The sequence below is a fragment of the Aquarana catesbeiana genome, linkage group LG03, assembly GCF_042186555.1.
Source record: "Aquarana catesbeiana isolate 2022-GZ linkage group LG03, ASM4218655v1, whole genome shotgun sequence".
Taxonomy (NCBI): Eukaryota; Metazoa; Chordata; class Amphibia; order Anura; family Ranidae; genus Aquarana; species Aquarana catesbeiana.
Window position 1 is genome coordinate 602,295,166 of NC_133326.1, and position 19,912 is coordinate 602,315,077.

A 19,912-nucleotide genomic window follows, 5' to 3' on the forward strand; every position below is an offset into this window, starting at 1 on the left:
AGAGCAGGAAGATGGCAGGTCTGTGTCCGCTCAGTTTATGCAGAGTGGACACGGAGACATCTTATGCTGCTTTATAGGCAGCTGGGAGTAAACGGACCGGCTGTGTGTTTTACACCCAACTGCCCTCCAATCCCATCCAACTAGACAGAAGGGGCACAAGTCCTCCGCTTTTTTAGCAGACTGGTTTGGTTTGGAGATAGGTGGGTGTAAAAGGACACAAGTTAGTTTACGCCCGCTGGTCCATGGGGTGAATGAAGGGTTCGGTCAGGTCTACCTGAAAAACCGATAGGCCGACCTGATTGCACCCTTTGTGTGAAAGGGGCCTTAGTACATTTCAGAGCCAAGGAATGCTACCCCATAGTTGCCAAGTGTCCCAGAACTGCTGGGACAGTCCCATTTTCTAGACAGCTGTCCTGCAGCGGCTTGATTCCTGACCTACTGTATATTCCAGAATCCAAGCTGTGGGAATGGCTGCAGTACTGTACATGCCTGGGCAATTTAAAGAATAATTCCAGGCATAGGCTATTGTGCCAGCTCAGTCCAATGTAACTGTACATTGACATAACTGACTGATGCCCCTGAGGCTGCAGAGAGCTGGGGAATCTGTCTCTCAAAAGTGAGGCATCGGAGGTCTTTTTAGACCCCTAATATTTCACCAAAGCCCCCCAACAGGGCTCCTAAAAAAATTATAAAAAATAATATTGTAAAATATGAACTAAATCTTTGCCCCAGGTGAAAGAATGTTTAGCTTTGCCACTGATGTAAGCCCTAACCATTCACTTCTCTTATTTGCTCCATTTGGTCTGTTAAATATTCTATGTTAGGTTAAGTTTACATCTGTTCAAAAAAATGCCAGTTGATCCTGACAAAGGTCTTGTGAGCGAATAACTTCCTATGCTTTCTGCCTATGCAAACACATCCACCCTATGTTCTAAAGAAGAGGTGGTGGTGTTTTGTAGTTGTGTCCTAAGGTGATGTCTGCTTCTCCCTAGATTCAGTATGAACAATGAGCATAACCACCCGTGAGTGACAGGAAGTGTTTTACTGTCTGGATCTGGAGGTGAAAATGAAGGTATATACAGCCTTAAAAAAGAAAACAAATTCAGCTACATATAAGGACAGGCATCCCACAATATATAACGTTTTGGATACTTTTTAGTCTCTGCAGGTAATAATGACAGCACTTTTGGGGTGATTGTAACCAGACAGTATTTTATTGAAGTAAAACAGGAAAGTGTAAGGCTCATGTTCACAAAGTGCTTTGTAAGGTGCTCTGAAGAAAGCAGGTCCTTTAGTGCCATACGTTGGCCAGGCAGTGTCCGATGGCCTGGAAAAGAGAATATCCTATAAATATTCATTTAATTTACACAATTCATTTTGATCCCCCCATCTTAGTAAGATATACTGCTTCCATTTTAAAATAAAAAATAAAAAGTAGGAATGAAGGTAGAACTCCTAATCTGCATATCTGTTTCAGATCAACTCAAAGTATTGAAGCCATTCAATTAGCATAAAAGCCAGGCAACTAGCACTTTCAGAAGAAATCAACAGTGGCGGTCTCCAAATTATTAGTATAGGTTTTAATTACTCACATTGCATTCTCTTGCATTGTCCAGGTTTTGACACCAATAGGATGGCCCAGCTGCACACCCAGAATCCTCTGTGATGGCTGTAGAAGCTGCAGGACAGGCACCAACTACCTGTAAGAAGAACATAAGGGTTCTAAAGTTTTTTTTTTTTTTTTTTTTTTTTTTTTTTTTTTTTTTTTTTTTTAGGCTTTGGATTGAATGGGTTCTTGCTACATGTTCCCCCAAGGGGAATATTTTCCCCTGACATATAAGAAATTTTCACTTTTGTGTCCTGGTGGTAAAGATCACCAGCACAAATAGTAAGTACTCATCTTTACAATTTGGCTGCAGACACCAACAAATGTTTTTGTGACCCTTTCCCCACTTAATCCAGAACTAGCATAAAAAGGAGGATGGCCTGTTAGAAGCATGTAGCAGATAATATTGTGAAATGGGCTCATCTCAAAAGCTAAACATGGATAGCCCTGTATTGCCACATTATATACCTGACAGGTTGTCTTGTGATCCCATGGTTTGAGGAGAAGCTGAGACAGTTCTTTCTGGTGCTCTTGCAGGAATACATGACACTGGGGAAGAAAATAAACATTTCTGTACATTGCGAGGAACATTTCAAATTACGTTCAAGTATTGTACTCTTCATGTATACTAGACATGAGATTCTAACAAGCTCTACATTTTTACTAGAATAAAAGTCTTTACAACTGGGTTCTGAGGATGAAGAATTATGCCCTGTACACACGGTCGGACATTGATCGGACATTCCGACAACAAAATCCATCATTTTTTTCCGACGGATGTTGGCTCAGACTTGTCTTGCATACACACAGTCGCACAAAGTTGTTGGAAAATCCGATCGTTCCAAGCGCGGTGACGTAAAACACGTACGTCAGGACTATAAACGGGTCAATAGCCAATAGCTTTCGTCTCTTAATTTATTCTGAGCATGCGTGGCACTTTGTCCGTCGGATTTGTCTACACACGATCGGAATATAAAGGATCGGATTTTGTTGTCGGAAAATTTTATAGCCTGCTCTCAAACTTTGTGTGTCGGAAATTCCGATGGAAAAAGTCCGATGGAGCCCACACACAGTCGGAATTTCCGACAACAAGCTCCGATCGCACATATTCCGTTGGAAAGTCCGACCGTGTGTACAGGGCATAAGTGTTTAGTTCTGTATTAAGATGGCCTCGCAAATCAAAAGTTAGGCCAATTCCTGCTGAATCAACTTAAATTTTGTTCCATGGGTGGCCCTGTTGATACTACTAGGGTTGAAAAAAAAGGAGCCCAGTGGAAAATGCTCAGCCGAACAGCACCTGCATCCAGTCAGAGTCAGGCATTGTTCAGAAATTCTGACACGCACCGGTGCAGATTCATGCTTTTTAGGATTGGGGAAATCGGCTTGGCTAAACAAGAAAAATCTTGTATGGCCAGCTTTACAGTTTAAAACTGCTACAGACATGAATAACTCAGAATGATCATATGGTGGGAAAACTGCACAAGGTGAGGTAATGGCAATAGTCAAAAGGGCATTTCACAATGATTGGCAGACATAATCTTTGCTGGAAAAAGCCCAGTTGGGTCAGTAAGGCAACACATTGAACTAAAGTATTCATGTGGAAGAGACCAAGGACGTGCTCTACTTGAAATGTAAAGATATTCATATAACATTAGGGTCACTTCTGGTACTACTCATTGGTTTGAAATTCAGTTTGCACTAAATATATATATTCCCCTGCATATACATTTTTTTTTTCTTAGTGTTTTTCTTTTATATATATATATATATATATATATATATACATTTGAATTGTTTAGGTTTGTAAGAGGTTTACACTAAATTCTAGTTGACAGCATCGCAGGCTGTGATCATGGCCTCAGTTCCTTGAGTCCCTGGTCAGTCTAGCTTCTGTTGGACTTGAATGTGAAAATTTCTTGACTCAGATCAGTGACTCTGGAAGTACTAAATCACTAGAGATGAAGACCAGAAAAGGCAGTCTATATTTGTATCAAATAACTTGAGGCTTGTGGTGCCTTTTTGCCACTGCCATAGTATCAAAGAATCTAGTGAGGTTCAAGGCAACATTCTTCTCATAAGTGTTCATCCTACTTTACTCTTTAACAGAAAAAAAAAACCACACATATAAGCAGGAAACACACTATAGTATCTTTTTTACTCCAACTCAGCTGTGGTCCATCATATGTCAGTTCATTGCTTGGTGTATCTGACCGAAATGGAAAAGGGGGTCAAGTACAGTGAACATACTGTAAACCTTTTCTCTGTAGGAACAAGGTTTGTGTCTTTACCCACCTCCTTCCAACCCTGCTGTTCGGGGCACACACTGGATAGTGACTTGGTGATCTGCTCCTGGGTCACATTTTCCTTAGACATTGGCTTCACGAGGGAGGTGACAGCCAGGCAGGTTTCACAGGTGATGTTGTATTCTAGATCTGGAAATGCAGCAGAAAAGCAAAAGTCAGTCTGTTTACCTAGACAGCCATACAGCCATTTCAAGTCAGGCTCAGTACACCATAAGTGACTCAGTTCCATATGATGAACAGGCAGGAGTTGGCAGAACAAAACAGCCTGGATTTTAAAACATTCAAAAATGAGTTTTGAAATTATATTAACATGTTAAAGCTCCAGGCCATCCTTTATTTGCTTTGCTGAAAAAAAAATCTACCTTTTCAGTGTCAAGGTCAGCAAGCAGAGGTAGGGGCACAGGGCTTTTTAAAATCAGTGTGTTGAGCTATGTTGATCTACATAGATCAACACAGGCTAAACGCAAAGGAATAATTGTTTTCTATGTGCCCTATCCACATCATACTTGTGTGCTCTGCGTAAAAAATGCACTGCATGTCAATGCACCACAGAGTGTCGCAATGCTCTATGGTTTCATTTATAACCTTTAAGATCTATGTGAAGCTGTTTCAAACGAATTTATTTATGGCGAAGATAATGTAATACTTCATATAATAAGTACCACCTACAATGTATTCATGTCTTGTGTTCACAAAAACTGGAATAAATTAAATAATTTAAAAAAATCAACATTTTGTGACATTTAATAATAAAATAAAAAGAATCAATAAAAGGAAAGTAAACAGTGTGATATATTGTAACAACACACTGCACCACCTTTCATAACGCACACAGGCTGATGCGAGTCTCCCTTGGACTTCCGATAGCAGGACATTCTTTCTCCCAATGACAACCAACATTGGAACATTCTTTCTCCTATTGTCCAACAACACTGGTGCATTCTTTCTCACATGGACCACCAACCTCTGTCTTTTTATATCTTTTTTGATCACTAATGCCAAGGTATTTTTTTTTCTCCTTCTGGCCAATAATGCTGAAGCATTCTGTTTCACTGATCAGGGATTCTGGGGGATTTTTTTCCTCCCAATCATCAGCAATGTAAGAGACTGTTACATACTCCTGGCCATTGCATTCTGCATGGTATGCTCTACCTTACATTCTCATGACCCATACACTCTGCGCTGTACATTACAAGCTTGTCACATATCTATGCACTGCATTTGTGATATAGTGCAATACATACATTTCACACCTGTGCTTAGGGGATCTAACTGTACACTTTTTACATAAAGGTGAAATTTAAAAAACAGTTGCAGTGCTGATTAGGCTGCTAATTTTAGAGAGTTTGTTTCAAAACAGATGATGGAGCAGAATATGAGGGTATCAATACATATACATGCTGAAGGAATTAAAAGGCTCCCATTAAAAATGGAATATGATGATGATATACAGTACTTGCTTTGTGTTTATTCTTCTTTTATTGCAAAGTCCTTCATAATTGGTGAAGGTCTATGCCTTTTTTTTATCACTTTTAAGACGTTTATATATACAGTGGCTTGCGAAAGTATTCGGCCCCCTTGAACTTTTCAACCTTTTGCCACATTTCAGGCTTCAAACATAAAAATATAACATTTTTATTTTTTGTGAAGAATCACCAACAAGTGGGACACAATTGTGAAGTGGAACGAAATCTTTTGGATTTTTGAAACTTTTTTAACTAATAAAAAAATGAAAAGTGGGGCGTGCAAAATTATTCGGCCCCCTTGCGTTAATACTTTGTAGAGCCACCTTTTGCTGCGATTACAGCTGAAAGTCGCTTGGGGTATGTCTCTATCAGTTTTGCACATCGAGAGATTGAAATTCTTGCCCATTCTTCCTTGCAAAACAGCTCGAGCTCAGTGAGGTTGGATGGAGAGCGTTTGTGAACAGCAGTTTTCAGCTCTTTCCACAGATTCTCGATTGGATTCAGGTCTGGACTTTGACTTGGCCATTCTAACACCTGGATACGTTTATTTGTGAACCATTCCTTTGTAGATTTTGCTCTATGTTTGGGATCATTGTCTTGTTGGAAGATAAATCTCCGTCCCAGTTTCAGGTCTTTTGCAGACTCCAACAGGTTTTCATCCAGAATGGTCCTGTATTTGCTGCATCCATCTTCCCCTCAATTTTAACCATCTTCCCTGTCCCTGCTGAAGAAAAGCAGGCCCAAACCATGATGCTGCCACCACCATGTTTGACAGTGGGGATGGTGTGTTGAGTGTGATGAGCTGTGTTGCTTTTACGCCAAACATATCGTTTTGCATTGTGGCCAAAAAGTTCGATTTTGGTTTCATCGGACCAGAGCACCTTCTTCCACATGTTTGGTGTGTCTCCCAGGTGGCTTGTGGCAAACTTTAGACGAGACTTTTTATGGATATCTTTGAGAAATGGCTTTCTTCTTGCCACTCTTCCATAAAGGCCATATTTGTGCAGTGTACGACTGATTGTTGTCCTATGGACAGACTCTCCCACCTCAGCTGTAGTTCTCTGCAGTTCATCCAGAGTGATCATGGGCCTCTTGGCTGCATCTCTGATCAGTCTTCTCCTTGTCTGAGCTGAAAGTTTAGAGGGACAGCCAGGTCTTGGTAGATTTGCAGTGGTCTGATACTCCTTCCATTTCAAAATGATCGCTTGCACAGTGCTCCTTGGGATGTTTAAAGCTTGGGAAATCTTTTTGTATCCAAATCCGGCTTTAAACTTCTCCACAACAGTATTACGGACCTGCCTGGTGTGTTCCTTGGTCTTCATGATGCTCTCTGCGCTTTCAACAGAACCCTGAGACTATTACAGAGCAGGTGCATTTATACAGAGACTTGATTACACACAGGTGGATTCTATTTATCACCATCAGTCATTTAGGACAACATTGGATCATTCAGAGATCCTCGCTGAACTTCTGGAGTGAGTTTGCTGCACTGAAAGTAAAGGGGCCGAATAATTTTGCACGCACCACTTTTCAGTTTTTTAATTGCTAAAAAAGTTTAAAATATCCAATAGATTTTGTTCCACTTCACAATTGTGTCCCACTTGTTGGTGATTCTTCACAAAAAATTAAAATTTTATATCTTTATGTTTGAAGCCTGAAATGTGGCAAAAGGTTGAAAAGTTCAAGGGGGCCGAATACTTTCGCAAGCCACTGTATATATATTGCACCTTTTACATCAGACAAATGTTCTATAAAACCTTCTTGTACTTTTTTTTTCTTTGTCTGACTTCACATTTTCCATAAAAATTATTGAAAGTAAATAAAAAAAAAAACATCCTTGCCCTAACAGTCTTAAGACTGACAGTATGTGGTCATACTGACACCCACCTGCCTCACAGTTCTCTTCAGTAGCACACATGAGTAGTAGTCCACACACCAATTTTGGGCCCAGTTTTCCCAGTATGGTATCCAGTATAATAACTGTGTACTTCTCAATCAGACACTGGCACACTCCAGCAATCTTTCCCGGGAGGGCTAGGCACAGAGCTGAGGCACCCTTTGCAATGGCACTCTGTAAGCAAAATCAACATTTATTATGCACAGTATTTTAAGAGAACCTGTCACTAGTACAGGCTTGTAAACTTGGCAGACAGTTAAAGCAGGCACAACTAAAGGTGCTGACACAAAACTTGGTTTCAACTGTAGACCCCTGCCCCTTGGCGCTAAAATTGCAAATATCAAATTTCCAGCTATAAAAAAAAAAAATCTGATCTCCACCCACCTTCATATAATACCCATTTTTTCTGTTTAGAGAGGCCCTTTCACACCTATGTGTTCTACAAAGTGCGTTAAACCTCCTCTTCACATTTGGAAGTAGTACTGTTTACATTCTCATTAGTGGTGCACTCAACACAAATCCCTGCATTCAGCAGTTTGTTTGCCCCAGGGTGCTGTTATAGGGATTGTCATAGGATGCCTTATTACAGCACTTTAACTGCACTGAAAACCAGGTCTTTCTAACAAAAGCCTCAGTATGTCCTCAGAGTTTACGGTATGGAAGGTTCCAAATCGTTGGAACTTTTTAAATGGTACTAATGCCACTATATCAAGAGATGAAAACAACACTAAAAAATGTAAGTTGAACAGAACCCACATTACTTAGAGTTTGGCAAGTTAGTACAGATGGCTAACTCTAATATTACAGCCCAACTCTCGGCAAAGCAAGAACACCCTTCCTCCCAACCCATCTAGTTATTCGCTAAAACATTAAAAATAATTCATAAGCCCTATTTACTTACCGGAAGCCACAGCCACATGACATTTAGGTCCCAAGCCTCGTCTACTCTTGTGTACATCCAGTGGATCCTTTTTACTGATGTCCACAGCATTGCCATGTGGACTCTTTCTATTGGTGGAGGAGCATGTTCCAGCTGTGAGAGCCTCATCACAGAGGCTTCAAAGGCAGCAGAATTACAAAGGTTAGTGTGGGGACTGGTCCTCAGGAACATAACAAGTGGCCAAATCATCCCGTCTCCAGGGCAGGAAAAAAAGATTTCCAGTGTAAGTGAGAGGTGAGTGTTGAAGAATCCATCTCAACCCAGGAGAAAGGTAAGTCATTTGCCATACACTGTTAAAATTTAAATTTTGTAAAAATTTGGGCTTTAGGCTCTTCAAAGTGAAACACTTCAGAGGAAGTGCTCTAGGGGGCTAAGCATGGCCATGTAGTACAACTATAGTATATATCTTGAAGTGTGGCTTTCATAATTTCCTAAATGACATGTACGTGGGGCTGGTAGAAGCTAGGAAAAACCTGCAGCTGAGGTGGAAGAGGTGGTTTACAGTAGTGCCTTAAAAAAATAGACATAGCAATGTATATTGTCATTAAGAGGTTTGATGATAAGCAAATTACAGATGGTCTCAATGACCACATCTGTATAGGGTGATTTTTCATTAATGCCCATAAAGCAGTACAGTACTGTACATTGCTAAGCTAGATTCAATCCACTGCTCAGAGTACAGCTCTTGCATCTTGGTTGCAACAATGATAAATATAGTGGTAACAGCAATACCCAAAGAGGTTTGCTTTTTTACAACTGCAGAGGTCTAGCAGAGCATGGTTTGCTGAGGAATACATACCACTGGGATTGCTGCCTCAAATTTAGAGACAAATGATTTACACATCCAACACATTGGCTTCGGAATTGGCAAGTCTTCCTTCATATTCTGCAAAACAATGAAAAGTATTGAAATAGCCTGCATGAAGGCCCTCTTTGAGGCGGACTGAAACATCACTTTAGTCAGCTGAGTACATTTAAGATGCACCTAGGCCAATAACAATGTGTGATGGGACCCCATATCAAAACCATTAATGGCCTTGACGCCTTAGTAATCTCCATCTCAAAGAGAATTTCTTTATTGAAACATTATACCGTTTTCATAGCAATTTTATAAAGGTCACCACTCGATATATACATTTATTTGTTTGTTGTGTTAAATGCTAGTGCTGTGTAATCAGACTGTGCTGGGCCCTCTGTACTTCTGGGCCCCACAGCAGTTGCATGGCCAACTAAGTCTATAGTTAAATGCTTGAATGCTGCACACACCGAAGTGGATGTATTCAGTGAACATAATTCAGTCAGTGTTTCCTGCTGGTGGCAGATGAGATGTGGCCTGCCCTCTTCGATGGCTTCCGTACCACAATCCTCCAAATGGAGGATGGGTGAATAGGACATTGTATTCTCACTGAGAGAATGTGGTCAATGAACAGACAACTGATCACCTGTACTGACATGATACATAAATGTGTCATAGCACACAGGTTGCGTTGAGAATCACTACTGAGCTGTATATACACAGTTCCTATATAAATTATTAACTTTTTTTCATGTTTTAGTTACATAGTTGATTAGGTTGAAAAAAAAAAAAGATACAAGTTAGAGTTAAACTAATAGAAAAAATGATTAAATAAGTAAAAGTGAAAACATCCATATACAGAACCTTATACCTTACAGACAATCCAAGCAAAAAAAAAAAAAAAAAACCCTATAAAGTATGGTCCAATTTGCTCCAACAGGGGACAAAAATTCCTTCCTGATCTTCTAGGGCAATTGAATATTCCTTGGATCAACAATCTCTGGTGTTATTACTTATAAATTTTAATAGCTAGTTATATTCTGTGCATTTAGGAATGCAGCCAGCTTTTAAAAATAAATAAATAACTGAGCTAGATAAAACTAATGTCTGAGAGTCTATTCCTCATTTTCACAGCTCTTACTGTGAAGAAGCTTTTCCGTATGAGGAGGTTAAACTTCTTTTCCTCAAGATACAAGAAATGCTTCTTGTCTTTTGCAGTGATCTTAAAGTGAACAACTTTGCAGCAAGTTCACTATATGGAATATATTATGCATTTTTACATGATGATCATATGCCCCTTAAAGCGGATGTAAACCCTCACATATACCCAGTGATGTGAACAGCCTAAGATGATACACAGAGAGGAAACAAATCTCCCTATATAAGTTTTACATGTATATCTGCTGTCTTCATCTGTATATATCCTTTAGAAAGTGCACGTCCTGTTAAAGTTTTTCTCTTCCTGGGTAGCACTGGGAGTGGATTATTGGCATACAGCCAAGTAAGCTGATTGGAGGAAAGGCACACACCCCCTCTTCTCATAAGCAAAGGAAGAAAGAAAGGTGCAGAGCTCTGCTCTTAGACGGCAAGCTGACTGCTAATCTACCTCCCCCGACACACTTCTATCTCCCGTCTTGGAGAACATGTGAGATGTTATCAGGCTGATAACAGAAGAACGGGGCAGGAGAAACCTATGGGACTCAGTGCTTTGAAGAGAGATAACAAAACACTGCAGATATATGTGCCCAGCTCAAATTTCGTAAATCAGGTTTACATCCACTTTAAACACCTTTTCACAAGGAAGCATACATTCAGTTCAGATAATCTTTCCTCATAGGTGAGTTCTTCCATGCCTCTTAGCAATTTATTTGCCCCTCTCCAGTTCTCCAACATTCTTCTTATTGTCCAGTGCCCAAAACTGAACGGCATATTCCAGATTACTAATGATTGGTATAGGGGCAAAACTATGGGGTTGATTTACTAAAGGCAAATCCACTCTGCACTACAAGTGCACTTGGAAGTACAGTCGCTGTAGATCTGAAATGAGGGGAATCTGCTGATTTATTCCTTGCAGTGCACAGTGGATTTGCCTTTAGTAAATAACCTCCAATGCCTCTGTCTCTTGAACCTACATCTGCATGTTGCAGCCTTTGCGCCATTTCCTTACCGCAGTGATCAAGACTGTAATAAGCAGAAAAAAAAGATCAGATTATTTTGGGCCAATTTTCCTATGATAATAAAAAAAAATCAGTAGATATCCATAACCATTTACCACAAAATAAAAGCCCTATTTGTACTGAAAAAAACCCTGATATAATCCACCTGGATGCACAAAGCAGTTGTAATGATATGTAAGGTTTTACTAACACATGTCAAAGTTGCAAAATTGTGCTTAGGCATTAAGATTTGTTTTAGCCTTAGGCATGAAGGAGTTAATGTCTTAATTTTCAAAAAAATTGTGACAAAAAATGACAACTTCCAAAAGCTCCCCATGCCTCCATAAATACCGTGGACTATCAATTTTCCAAAATTGAGCCATTTTAGGAGTATCTGTTCTGACCTGGCATTTGTGTGCTCAGGAAATGACAACAGACTACATTTTCTAAATCTATAGACCTTAAAGAGACACTAAATTATATCCTTATTCCCTGAACATCATTCTTCTACCTCCACTGACAGTTTAATCAATCATTAAATAATTTAAAGAGTGTGGCACTGCTGTAATTCTATCAAGAACAGGCTCTCCACCTAAACTGAGCAACCATGCAGGCAGGGTACTAGTGAGGGAAGCCACCAAGAGACCTATGACAATTTGAAGTTACAAGCCTCAGTGGGTGAGATTCATTTGATAAATGCAAATGATAATTGCTACTCAGGTGCTTCACCAGTTGCAGCTTTATGGGAGAGTTGCAACAAGAAAGTCACTGTTTACTAAAACTTAAATGAAATCTCACCTACAGTTTGCCAAAAGGCACATGATAGATTCTGAATTAATTTAGTAAAAAATTGTATGGTCTGATGAGGCTAAAATTGAGCGTTTTGGACATTTAGACTAAATATCATGTTTGATATAAGCCAAACACTACACATTATGATAAACACACCATCCCCACTGTGAAGCATAGTGGTGGGAACATTGTTCACCAAAATTGCTTCTCTGCAGCAGGTCACATAAGGATTTATACTGTACATCAATATATAAAATAATAAAATATTTTACCTCTGCGTTTTTGTCATGCATAGCCTGTATATTTTCACGGACAACAGACAAGATATTTTCCAGAAAGACAGAGTCACTTAGCAGCTCCAGCTTCAAGTTATCAAAATGGTCGTGAGGACACAAGGAGAGTTGAGCGCACACTGAAGCAGGATTCTGGAACACAGTTAATTCATATCTCATAATTCATTTTTTTTTTGAGGGGGGGGGCTATTTATTAATTTTGTTTTAGGGCATAGGTCTGTTTCCAAACATGACTCTTCCACTGGGCAACTGCTACACAAAATATACCACAAGAGCTTGCAATCACTACAAAACATTACATCGGGGAGCTAATTAGTTGCTAGGGACAACACATCCATTTATATGAAGGATTATAGAAAACATTTGTTAGATTTCTTTGTTCTAGCCATGCTAGCCTGCCATACTGGGTGTGTGAGAATTCTGAAGCCAGCTCCATGCTCTGCTGAAAGTCAATCACTTTGTGGAGCCCTCAAAATTTCCACTCACCTCCTCGCATTTGGCGAGTGGAAATTAGCTGAGGACAAGTGTGGAGCAGGGACAGACAGGGCCTACAGTTTCTTGGCTGATCACTTCTGGCAGAAATGGTGCGGTCTTTTTTACAGGGTATCTGAAGCAATCAGCCAGGAAACTGTCAGGAGGATTGCCGGCCGGCTCACACAGAGCAGGGATCTCCCGCTGTGACACAGCTTGTATACGAAACGCCAGCCACTGTCAAGCAAAGTCTCACCTCCTGGACTGACTCCTATGATAGACAGCACACTGGTCCAATGCCGGTCTGGAGGCAGGACTTTGTTTGACAGCTGCTAGTGTTTCATATACAAGCTGTGTCACAGTGAGAGAGTCCCGATATATGTGTGATCCGGCAGGCAATCCTCCTTATTCCGCCCTGTGATTGCTGCATTGATGGGCACTGATGAGGCTGCACTTATGGGTACTCATAGGCTGCATTGATGGCTGATGGGCACTGATAAGGCTGCACTTATGGGCACTGATGAGGCTGCACTGATGAGAACTGATTTGCTTTATGTTACTATTGTTAAAGTTGTTGTTGTTGATATTTATTTTTGTAACTTAATTCTGCATAAAACATTATTAACAGTGTCACTTCATGAGATAATTTATGAGGGCATGTTTAGGGATGAAATTAGGGGCGGGGTAGGGTAGGGATTGGGTGGGGCAACTGGTGGTGAGTAATTCTTAAGGCCTGGCTAGTAGCTCAGGCCTTGAAATTTTGAGCCCTGACTTAGTGTAAGGTATAAACCGATACCGCTAGAATCACTAAAACACAGGCATTTAGTTGACTCCAATAAAGTTTTTCCTAGAAACAAAAGCATTAAAGAGAGTGATTAGGATCACTGCCACTAAACTGCTCATGTAACATGGCCCTAACTGGTTTATATGTAGTACAGACTCATCCATTTCAGCTGCTTCACATCTTCATGCACTTGCTTCAGCACTGGCGGCACAATATAGCCCTGGATGGATAACCTGTTGGTGGACCATGCCTGCTCAATGTGTGTTGGCAAGGGTGCTTATAGTCTCCACCAGATAAGTATGTGACAGGGTGAGAACTAAGGAACAGAACTGGGAAATAGTTGTTACCCTATTACAGGAAGTGCTTATACAAAGACCCTCATGGTGGATTCATTGAGTATTCTTTTTAATAAAAGCTGTGTATTAACAAAGATAGAATACAACAAGATAAGGAGACCTCAAGTTAGTTGAGCCTTGTGCAAATGCTCTGTTTCCCTGCCAAATGACAGCCATGCTAGACTTTACAACTATGAAGTCACTTATGTACACAAATTCATGGTAAAAGCAACATATTGTAAGTTCTTACCAGCCATTTTTCCATGGTATCGAACAGGATACTTTCATATTGATCCAATAGCTTTTTGCACTCATCCAGGAATATATTCAAAGGGTAATGATTGCACTGTTTGTGCAATAATTCTTTGATGGAGCTCTGAAGTGGCAAGACAGATACATGAAATTGGCCAGGTTGCCTGGCATTCATCTACAATATTATATTACTGTTTTACAAAAGTCAGACTTTAGGCTGGGTTCACACCTATATGAATTGGATGTGGATTTCCCCGCATCCAATTCGGATAGCAGGAGAATGTGACCAGCTCTCTATGAAGCAGGTTCACATATCTCCAGGGCGGCTGTGGAGCGCACTGCGCAGAAACGCTGTGCGTCTTTAGCTCCATTTTGGGGCTGAATTCAGGCAAAGATTCGTCCCTGAACCGGAGAATGGGGACACACAGTTGAACATTCCATTTAATTTGTTTAAATGCATTCCAGATGCATAAAACGTGTTCAATGTCTTATGCCGCGTACACACGAGCGGACTTTCTATCCTACTTGGTCCGGCACACTTTCCGACGGACTTTGTCCGCCAGGTGCGCCGGACTTTAAAACGGACGGACTTGCCCACACACGCCGGGACTTTCCGGCGGGCTAAGTCCGCCCGTCTTTCCGACGGACTTTCGCCGGAGTTCCGGCGGACTTTCAGAATGAACGGACTTGCCCACACACGGACAAGTCCGTTCATTTTGAACGTGACTCAGGTGCGACGGGACTAGAAAAGGATGTCAATCTTGCCGCTTTTATCGGCGAGATTGACACCTTGCTAGCCCCGTCGCGGGGCATACCAGGCCCTTAGGTCGACCACGCCCCCTAAAACGTCACAGTCCCAGCATGCCCAGGGACTGTGACATCATATGGGGGCGGGGTCTCCGCCTATATAAGTCACAACGCAGCCCTCAGAGACCAGTCCAGCCGGAGAGAGCGTCGTGTCAACATCTGGGGGAAGAGAAGAGAAGAGAAGCCAAGAAGCCAAGAAGCCCAGAAGTCCGGACCTCCGCTCGCAATAGAGCTACATGAAGAGAGCGGAGGGGCCGGCCGAAGACCTGCGACACCGGGAGAAGAGGCCGGAGAGCGGAGAAGAACCAACCGGACGCCGGGAGAAGATGAAGCGGAGGGACCCCCGAAGCCGGAAGAAGACCCCCGAAGCCGGAGGAAGATCCCCCCCCCGGAGCTGTTTAATAAAATATTTTAAAAACCTGTGTAGTGTGTTTTATTACTTACACTTTTTTCCTAGGTAAATGGGTAGGGGTACCATGTACCCCATACTCATTTACATAGGGTGGGGGGCCGGGATCTGGGGGCCCCCTTATTAAAGGGGGCTCCCAGATTCCGATAAGCCCCCGCCCGCAGACCCCGACAACCAACGGCCAGGGTTGTCGGGAAGAGGCCCTTGTCCTCATCAACATGGGGACAAGGTGCTTTGGGGGGGGGGCGCAGGGCGCCCCCCTCCCCCAAAGCACCCACCCCCCATGTTGAGGGCATGTGGCCTGGTACGGTTCAGGAGGGGGGGGGGCGCTCGCTCGTCCCCACCCCCTTTCCTGACCGGCCAGGCTGCGTGCTCGGATCGGGGTCTGGTATGGATTTTAGGGGGGGCCCCACGCCGTTTTTTCGGCGTAGCGGGGTTCCCCTTTATAATCCATACCAGACCTAAGGGCCTGGTATGCCCCGCGCTCGCCGCAATAGGAAGATTTGTTTTTCCTATTGCAGCGAGCGCGAGATGCAATACCATCCCCTCGTGTCGTATTTGGTCTGTCGGACCAGCACACACACGAGCGGACTTTCCGCCCGAAACTGAGTCCGACGGAAAGATTTAAAACATGTTTAAAATCTAGGTCCGGCGGGCTTTTGGGAAGAAGTCCGCCGGAAAAGTCCGCCGCCGCCCACACACGGGCGGATTGTCCGGCACACTCTGGTCCGCCGGACCAAGTATGCCGGAAAGTCCGACCGTGTGTACGCGGCATTAGTTTGTTTTCTTTCTAAAGCAGCTACAGCCTTAGTAGAAAAGCCTGTTCTCTGCCAGCATCCTGTAGATAAGGACCCTGGCTTTCTTTGTGGAAGCAGAGGCCCAACATTCGCCCCCTGCTGAGTCAGGCCTATAGCTCTGCAATTGGCAAAGCTGCTTTTCGCTGAATGTAGCCCTCTGGCTCTAACACTGGGGGCATGTGTGGCCTCTACAGAGAGAGCACCGCTTCCCCACAGAGAGCAATGGTCCCACTCTGCAGCATGTTGGCAGGACACAGACTTTTGTGCTCTGTAAACTGTAAGGCTAAGTTTAGATGTGAAGCTATCATCTGTGGTGGATCGCTCCTTAGAGGCTTCCGACAGGAGGTGAGAAGGTGATATGTTGCCTCCTCATGGCCTGTTTTAACCCTGTAAACTCCATGTTATTGTGCCACATCTGCATGCATCACATATGGTTCATGTGCGGCCCCATTTACTGAAATTAGTTGCATTTAGCAGTGGTACTGCCGAACCCAGCAGATGATATAATTGTTACCACGGCTGCACAACAAAGCATTGTGGCAAGTTGCATGTGTACACCTCCATCCAGCTGCCTTTACAGCTTAAGGGGATACGACAGGGGGCAGTAACAATACTCCCCAGCTGTCTCTTTTTACTGCTCCCCAACCATAAGTGTAATCAAGCCCAAGAGCCCAATTGCTAATATCCCAGATCTAAGCTTTATGCTGCCCATACATACATACAAATTTAACACATTCCCCCATCCACGCTAAACAGAGCCTCTTGCTGTGGCCATTGTATTACCTGGAGATGAGATGACTTCACCATGCTGATGAATAATGAGATCATCTGCTTACATTGGAGGCATACTGGGTCCTGTTTATGTGAGAGAGAGAGACAGAGGCATTATTTATTGTTAGACTTCTTCTAAGGAGAAGGTATGAATCCCATCACCTACATTTAGACCTCATTCTAAATAAAAACTGTGAATCTGACCTAGGAAGTAGAGAAAAGATGACGCACAACTAGGCTTCTGATTTTCTGTTTCTGAACAATTAGACCAGATACCATTATATCCTACCTGATACATGAAAATGTAATTAATTGTTTAGACACGCCCTTAGACCAGAATGCAGATTGCATAAATAAATTAATTTAAATATTGCCGATAGCAGCCAGAGTAATTTAATATTCAATTTTTCAAATTAAAGAATGAAAGCAAGCATCCTGTTCTGGGCCACCCTTTTGCTTTAAGTTGGCCATAAACCAGACCTAATTTTCTCTCCCACTCTTACCAGTTCTTCCTTCCACACATTCTGCTTGCAGTGATCCACTTCTCCACACTGAAAGGCACTGGCCAAATCCTGGCACCAGAACTCTGGACCCTGGGCACATCCATCTTTCACCAGAACCTTCCCAGACACAGCTGTGGAATGAAAACATAATATAATGTTTTAATTAGAATACCAGAGGAGGCTGAACTTATAGAGGTGACTACAAGGGATGAGAGTCAATAGAAGGTGACATCAATTTTTTGGAAATTGTATGATCATAAGATGGTTTAAAGCTCTATTTTTAAATGACCAGTTCCTCTGTTATGTATAAATGTATGTGTCCCTTTGGTTTGTTTTTCAGTCAGTTGATTTGATGTCATTTTCAATATTTGTGAAAATGGTGGACTCCTGAATAACTTCAACAAGCGACATCATGCACCTCTATTGCCTTTCGGTCAGTAGAAAAGCCCTACAGCCTATAGCAAGGAAAACTTTGGTCAGTCCATCCGAAACCGACATTTTATTTTTTTGTAATTGCTGCTGTTGGTGAGATATCATGTCCTTCTGAGGACACTTTCTCTGTTAGTTTTTTTAGTTTATTTTATAATATGGAGACTCCAAAAGGAGATGCTGGAACTTGATCAATGGGAACACCAAAATCTCCCAGGTGGTCAGGAACAGATTCAGAAACTATGGCAGGAGAGCTCACTGTTTGAATATTGAAGTCTAAAAAAAAAAAATCAGTGGCCAATTCAGCCAATGATGCTCCATCTATAATGATAATATCACTTTTAGGTGGACCAGTCCATTCCTAATGGACTGGCCCAACTGATTGCACATCATCAATGCACTTTGTACCACTACTATTATTTTTTCTTTTTAGCTAAACTTCAGCTTTGAAGATCTTTACTGCTTGTTAAGACTCTGTATATGGTTAATATCCATGGTCTAGGCACAAGTACACTGTTTCGTGATTCCCCTGGTCACTCCATCAAATGGGGGAAATACTAGGATATCTACCTGCATACACAAAGTTTAAAATAAAAGGAATTTTACAGCTTATAATAATGTATACAGCTTTAGTCATATCACTTACCTGTAGTGAAGGATGTCCCACATTGCACAAACATTTGGATCCTGGAAAAATCTTCACTGCAGGGATGACTGTCCTCTTCCTGTTTCTCTTCCTGTTTCTGAACTTCTATCGCTGCAATGGTTAACAGCTTCAGGTCTTCAGGCAGAACAACGGTACAGATGGTCTGAAGGGGACACATCCCCTCCTTCGTCCTCCTCCATTTTTTCATTGATTAGAGAGCTTGTAGCATGATCTGTGAATGATGGAGAGTCTAATCAGTCACATGATTCTCTCCCCAATTCACAGATCATGTTACAAGCACTGTAATTATTAAAACAAAAATAATTTATCAGTGGAGGAGGAGGAAGGAGGGGATGGTCCCCATCAAACCATCCGTACTGCTGTTCTGCATGAAGACCTGGAGCTGTTAGCTATTGCAGCGCTGGAAGTTCAGAAACAGGAAGAGGACAAGCATCCCCACAGTGAAGATTTCCCCGAGCACCAGCTGCCTGTGGGACATACAGGTAAATAAAATGACTAAAAATGTAGGTATATATATATATATATATATATATATATATATATATATATATATATATATATATATATATATATATATATATATATAAATATATATATATGCATATTGGCTGCAGATGCTAGATTTGTACTCTATACAAATCAATGGCTGGTGCCTCTGCTGTTCACACGTAACTGCTTATCTAAGCAGGAACATACAAATATTGTCTCCGACCAGCCCTGTGGTCACAGACAGTGTGTCTATGGTAGGCGTTTCTGTTGAGTTTTGGCCACAAAGAAACTGGCTGAAGCTAATCGTGCAGTTTGTACGCCACAATAGCACAGTGTTGCCGTTTAGCCACCTCTGAATACAGCAAACTATCCACTGCTAAACTGCCATGTGAATGTAACCTTAAAGATAGCCTCTAATGCCCCGTACACACGATCGGATTTTTCGATGGAAAATGTGTGATAGGACCTTGTTGTCGGAAATTCTGACCGTGTGTAGGCTCCATCACACATTTTCCATCGGATTTTCCGACACACAAAGTTTGAGAGCAGGATATAAAATTTTCCGACAACAAAATCCGTTGTCGTAAATTCCGATCGTGTGTACACATATCCGACGGACAAAGTGCCACGCATGCTCAGAATAAATAAAGAGATGAAAGCTATTGGCTACTGCCCCGTTTATAGTCCCGACGTACGTGTTTTACGTCACCGCGTTTAGAACGATCGGATTTTCCAACAACTTTGTGTGACCGTGTGTATGCAAGAGAAGTTTGAGTCAACATCCGTCGGAAAAAATCCTAGGATTTCGTTGTCGGAATGTCCGAACAAAGTCCGACCGTGTGTACGGGGCATTACTCGTTGATACAAAAAAACAAACAGAGTTCTGAAGCGCTAAAACTGGCAGTCATTAGAAACTTTTGTCATGTCATAACAATTATGCAAGGAATAG

At 41.9% G+C, this 19,912-nt stretch overlaps 1 protein-coding gene across 2 annotated transcripts in view; it reads right to left on the reverse strand.

Moving 5' to 3' along the window:
• Nucleotides 1-1,198: 1,198 nt before the first annotated feature.
• The window catches only part of SFTPB (surfactant protein B), a 41,354-nt gene continuing 22,640 nt past the window's right edge, over nucleotides 1,199-19,912 (reverse strand). For both annotated transcript variants that reach the window (XM_073622097.1, XM_073622096.1), the window contains exons 2-11: nucleotides 17,379-17,509; nucleotides 16,888-16,959; nucleotides 14,090-14,215; nucleotides 12,229-12,381; nucleotides 9,012-9,098; nucleotides 7,263-7,446; nucleotides 3,899-4,038; nucleotides 2,075-2,155; nucleotides 1,593-1,700; nucleotides 1,199-1,327 (exon numbers count right to left, since the gene is read on the reverse strand). In XM_073622097.1, coding sequence (XP_073478198.1) covers nucleotides 1,292-1,327; nucleotides 1,593-1,700; nucleotides 2,075-2,155; nucleotides 3,899-4,038; nucleotides 7,263-7,446; nucleotides 9,012-9,098; nucleotides 12,229-12,381; nucleotides 14,090-14,215; nucleotides 16,888-16,932 — 960 coding nt within the window. In that variant the 5' untranslated portion in view covers nucleotides 16,933-16,959; nucleotides 17,379-17,509 and the 3' untranslated portion in view covers nucleotides 1,199-1,291. The remainder of the gene's footprint in view (nucleotides 1,328-1,592; nucleotides 1,701-2,074; nucleotides 2,156-3,898; nucleotides 4,039-7,262; nucleotides 7,447-9,011; nucleotides 9,099-12,228; nucleotides 12,382-14,089; nucleotides 14,216-16,887; nucleotides 16,960-17,378; nucleotides 17,510-19,912) is intronic.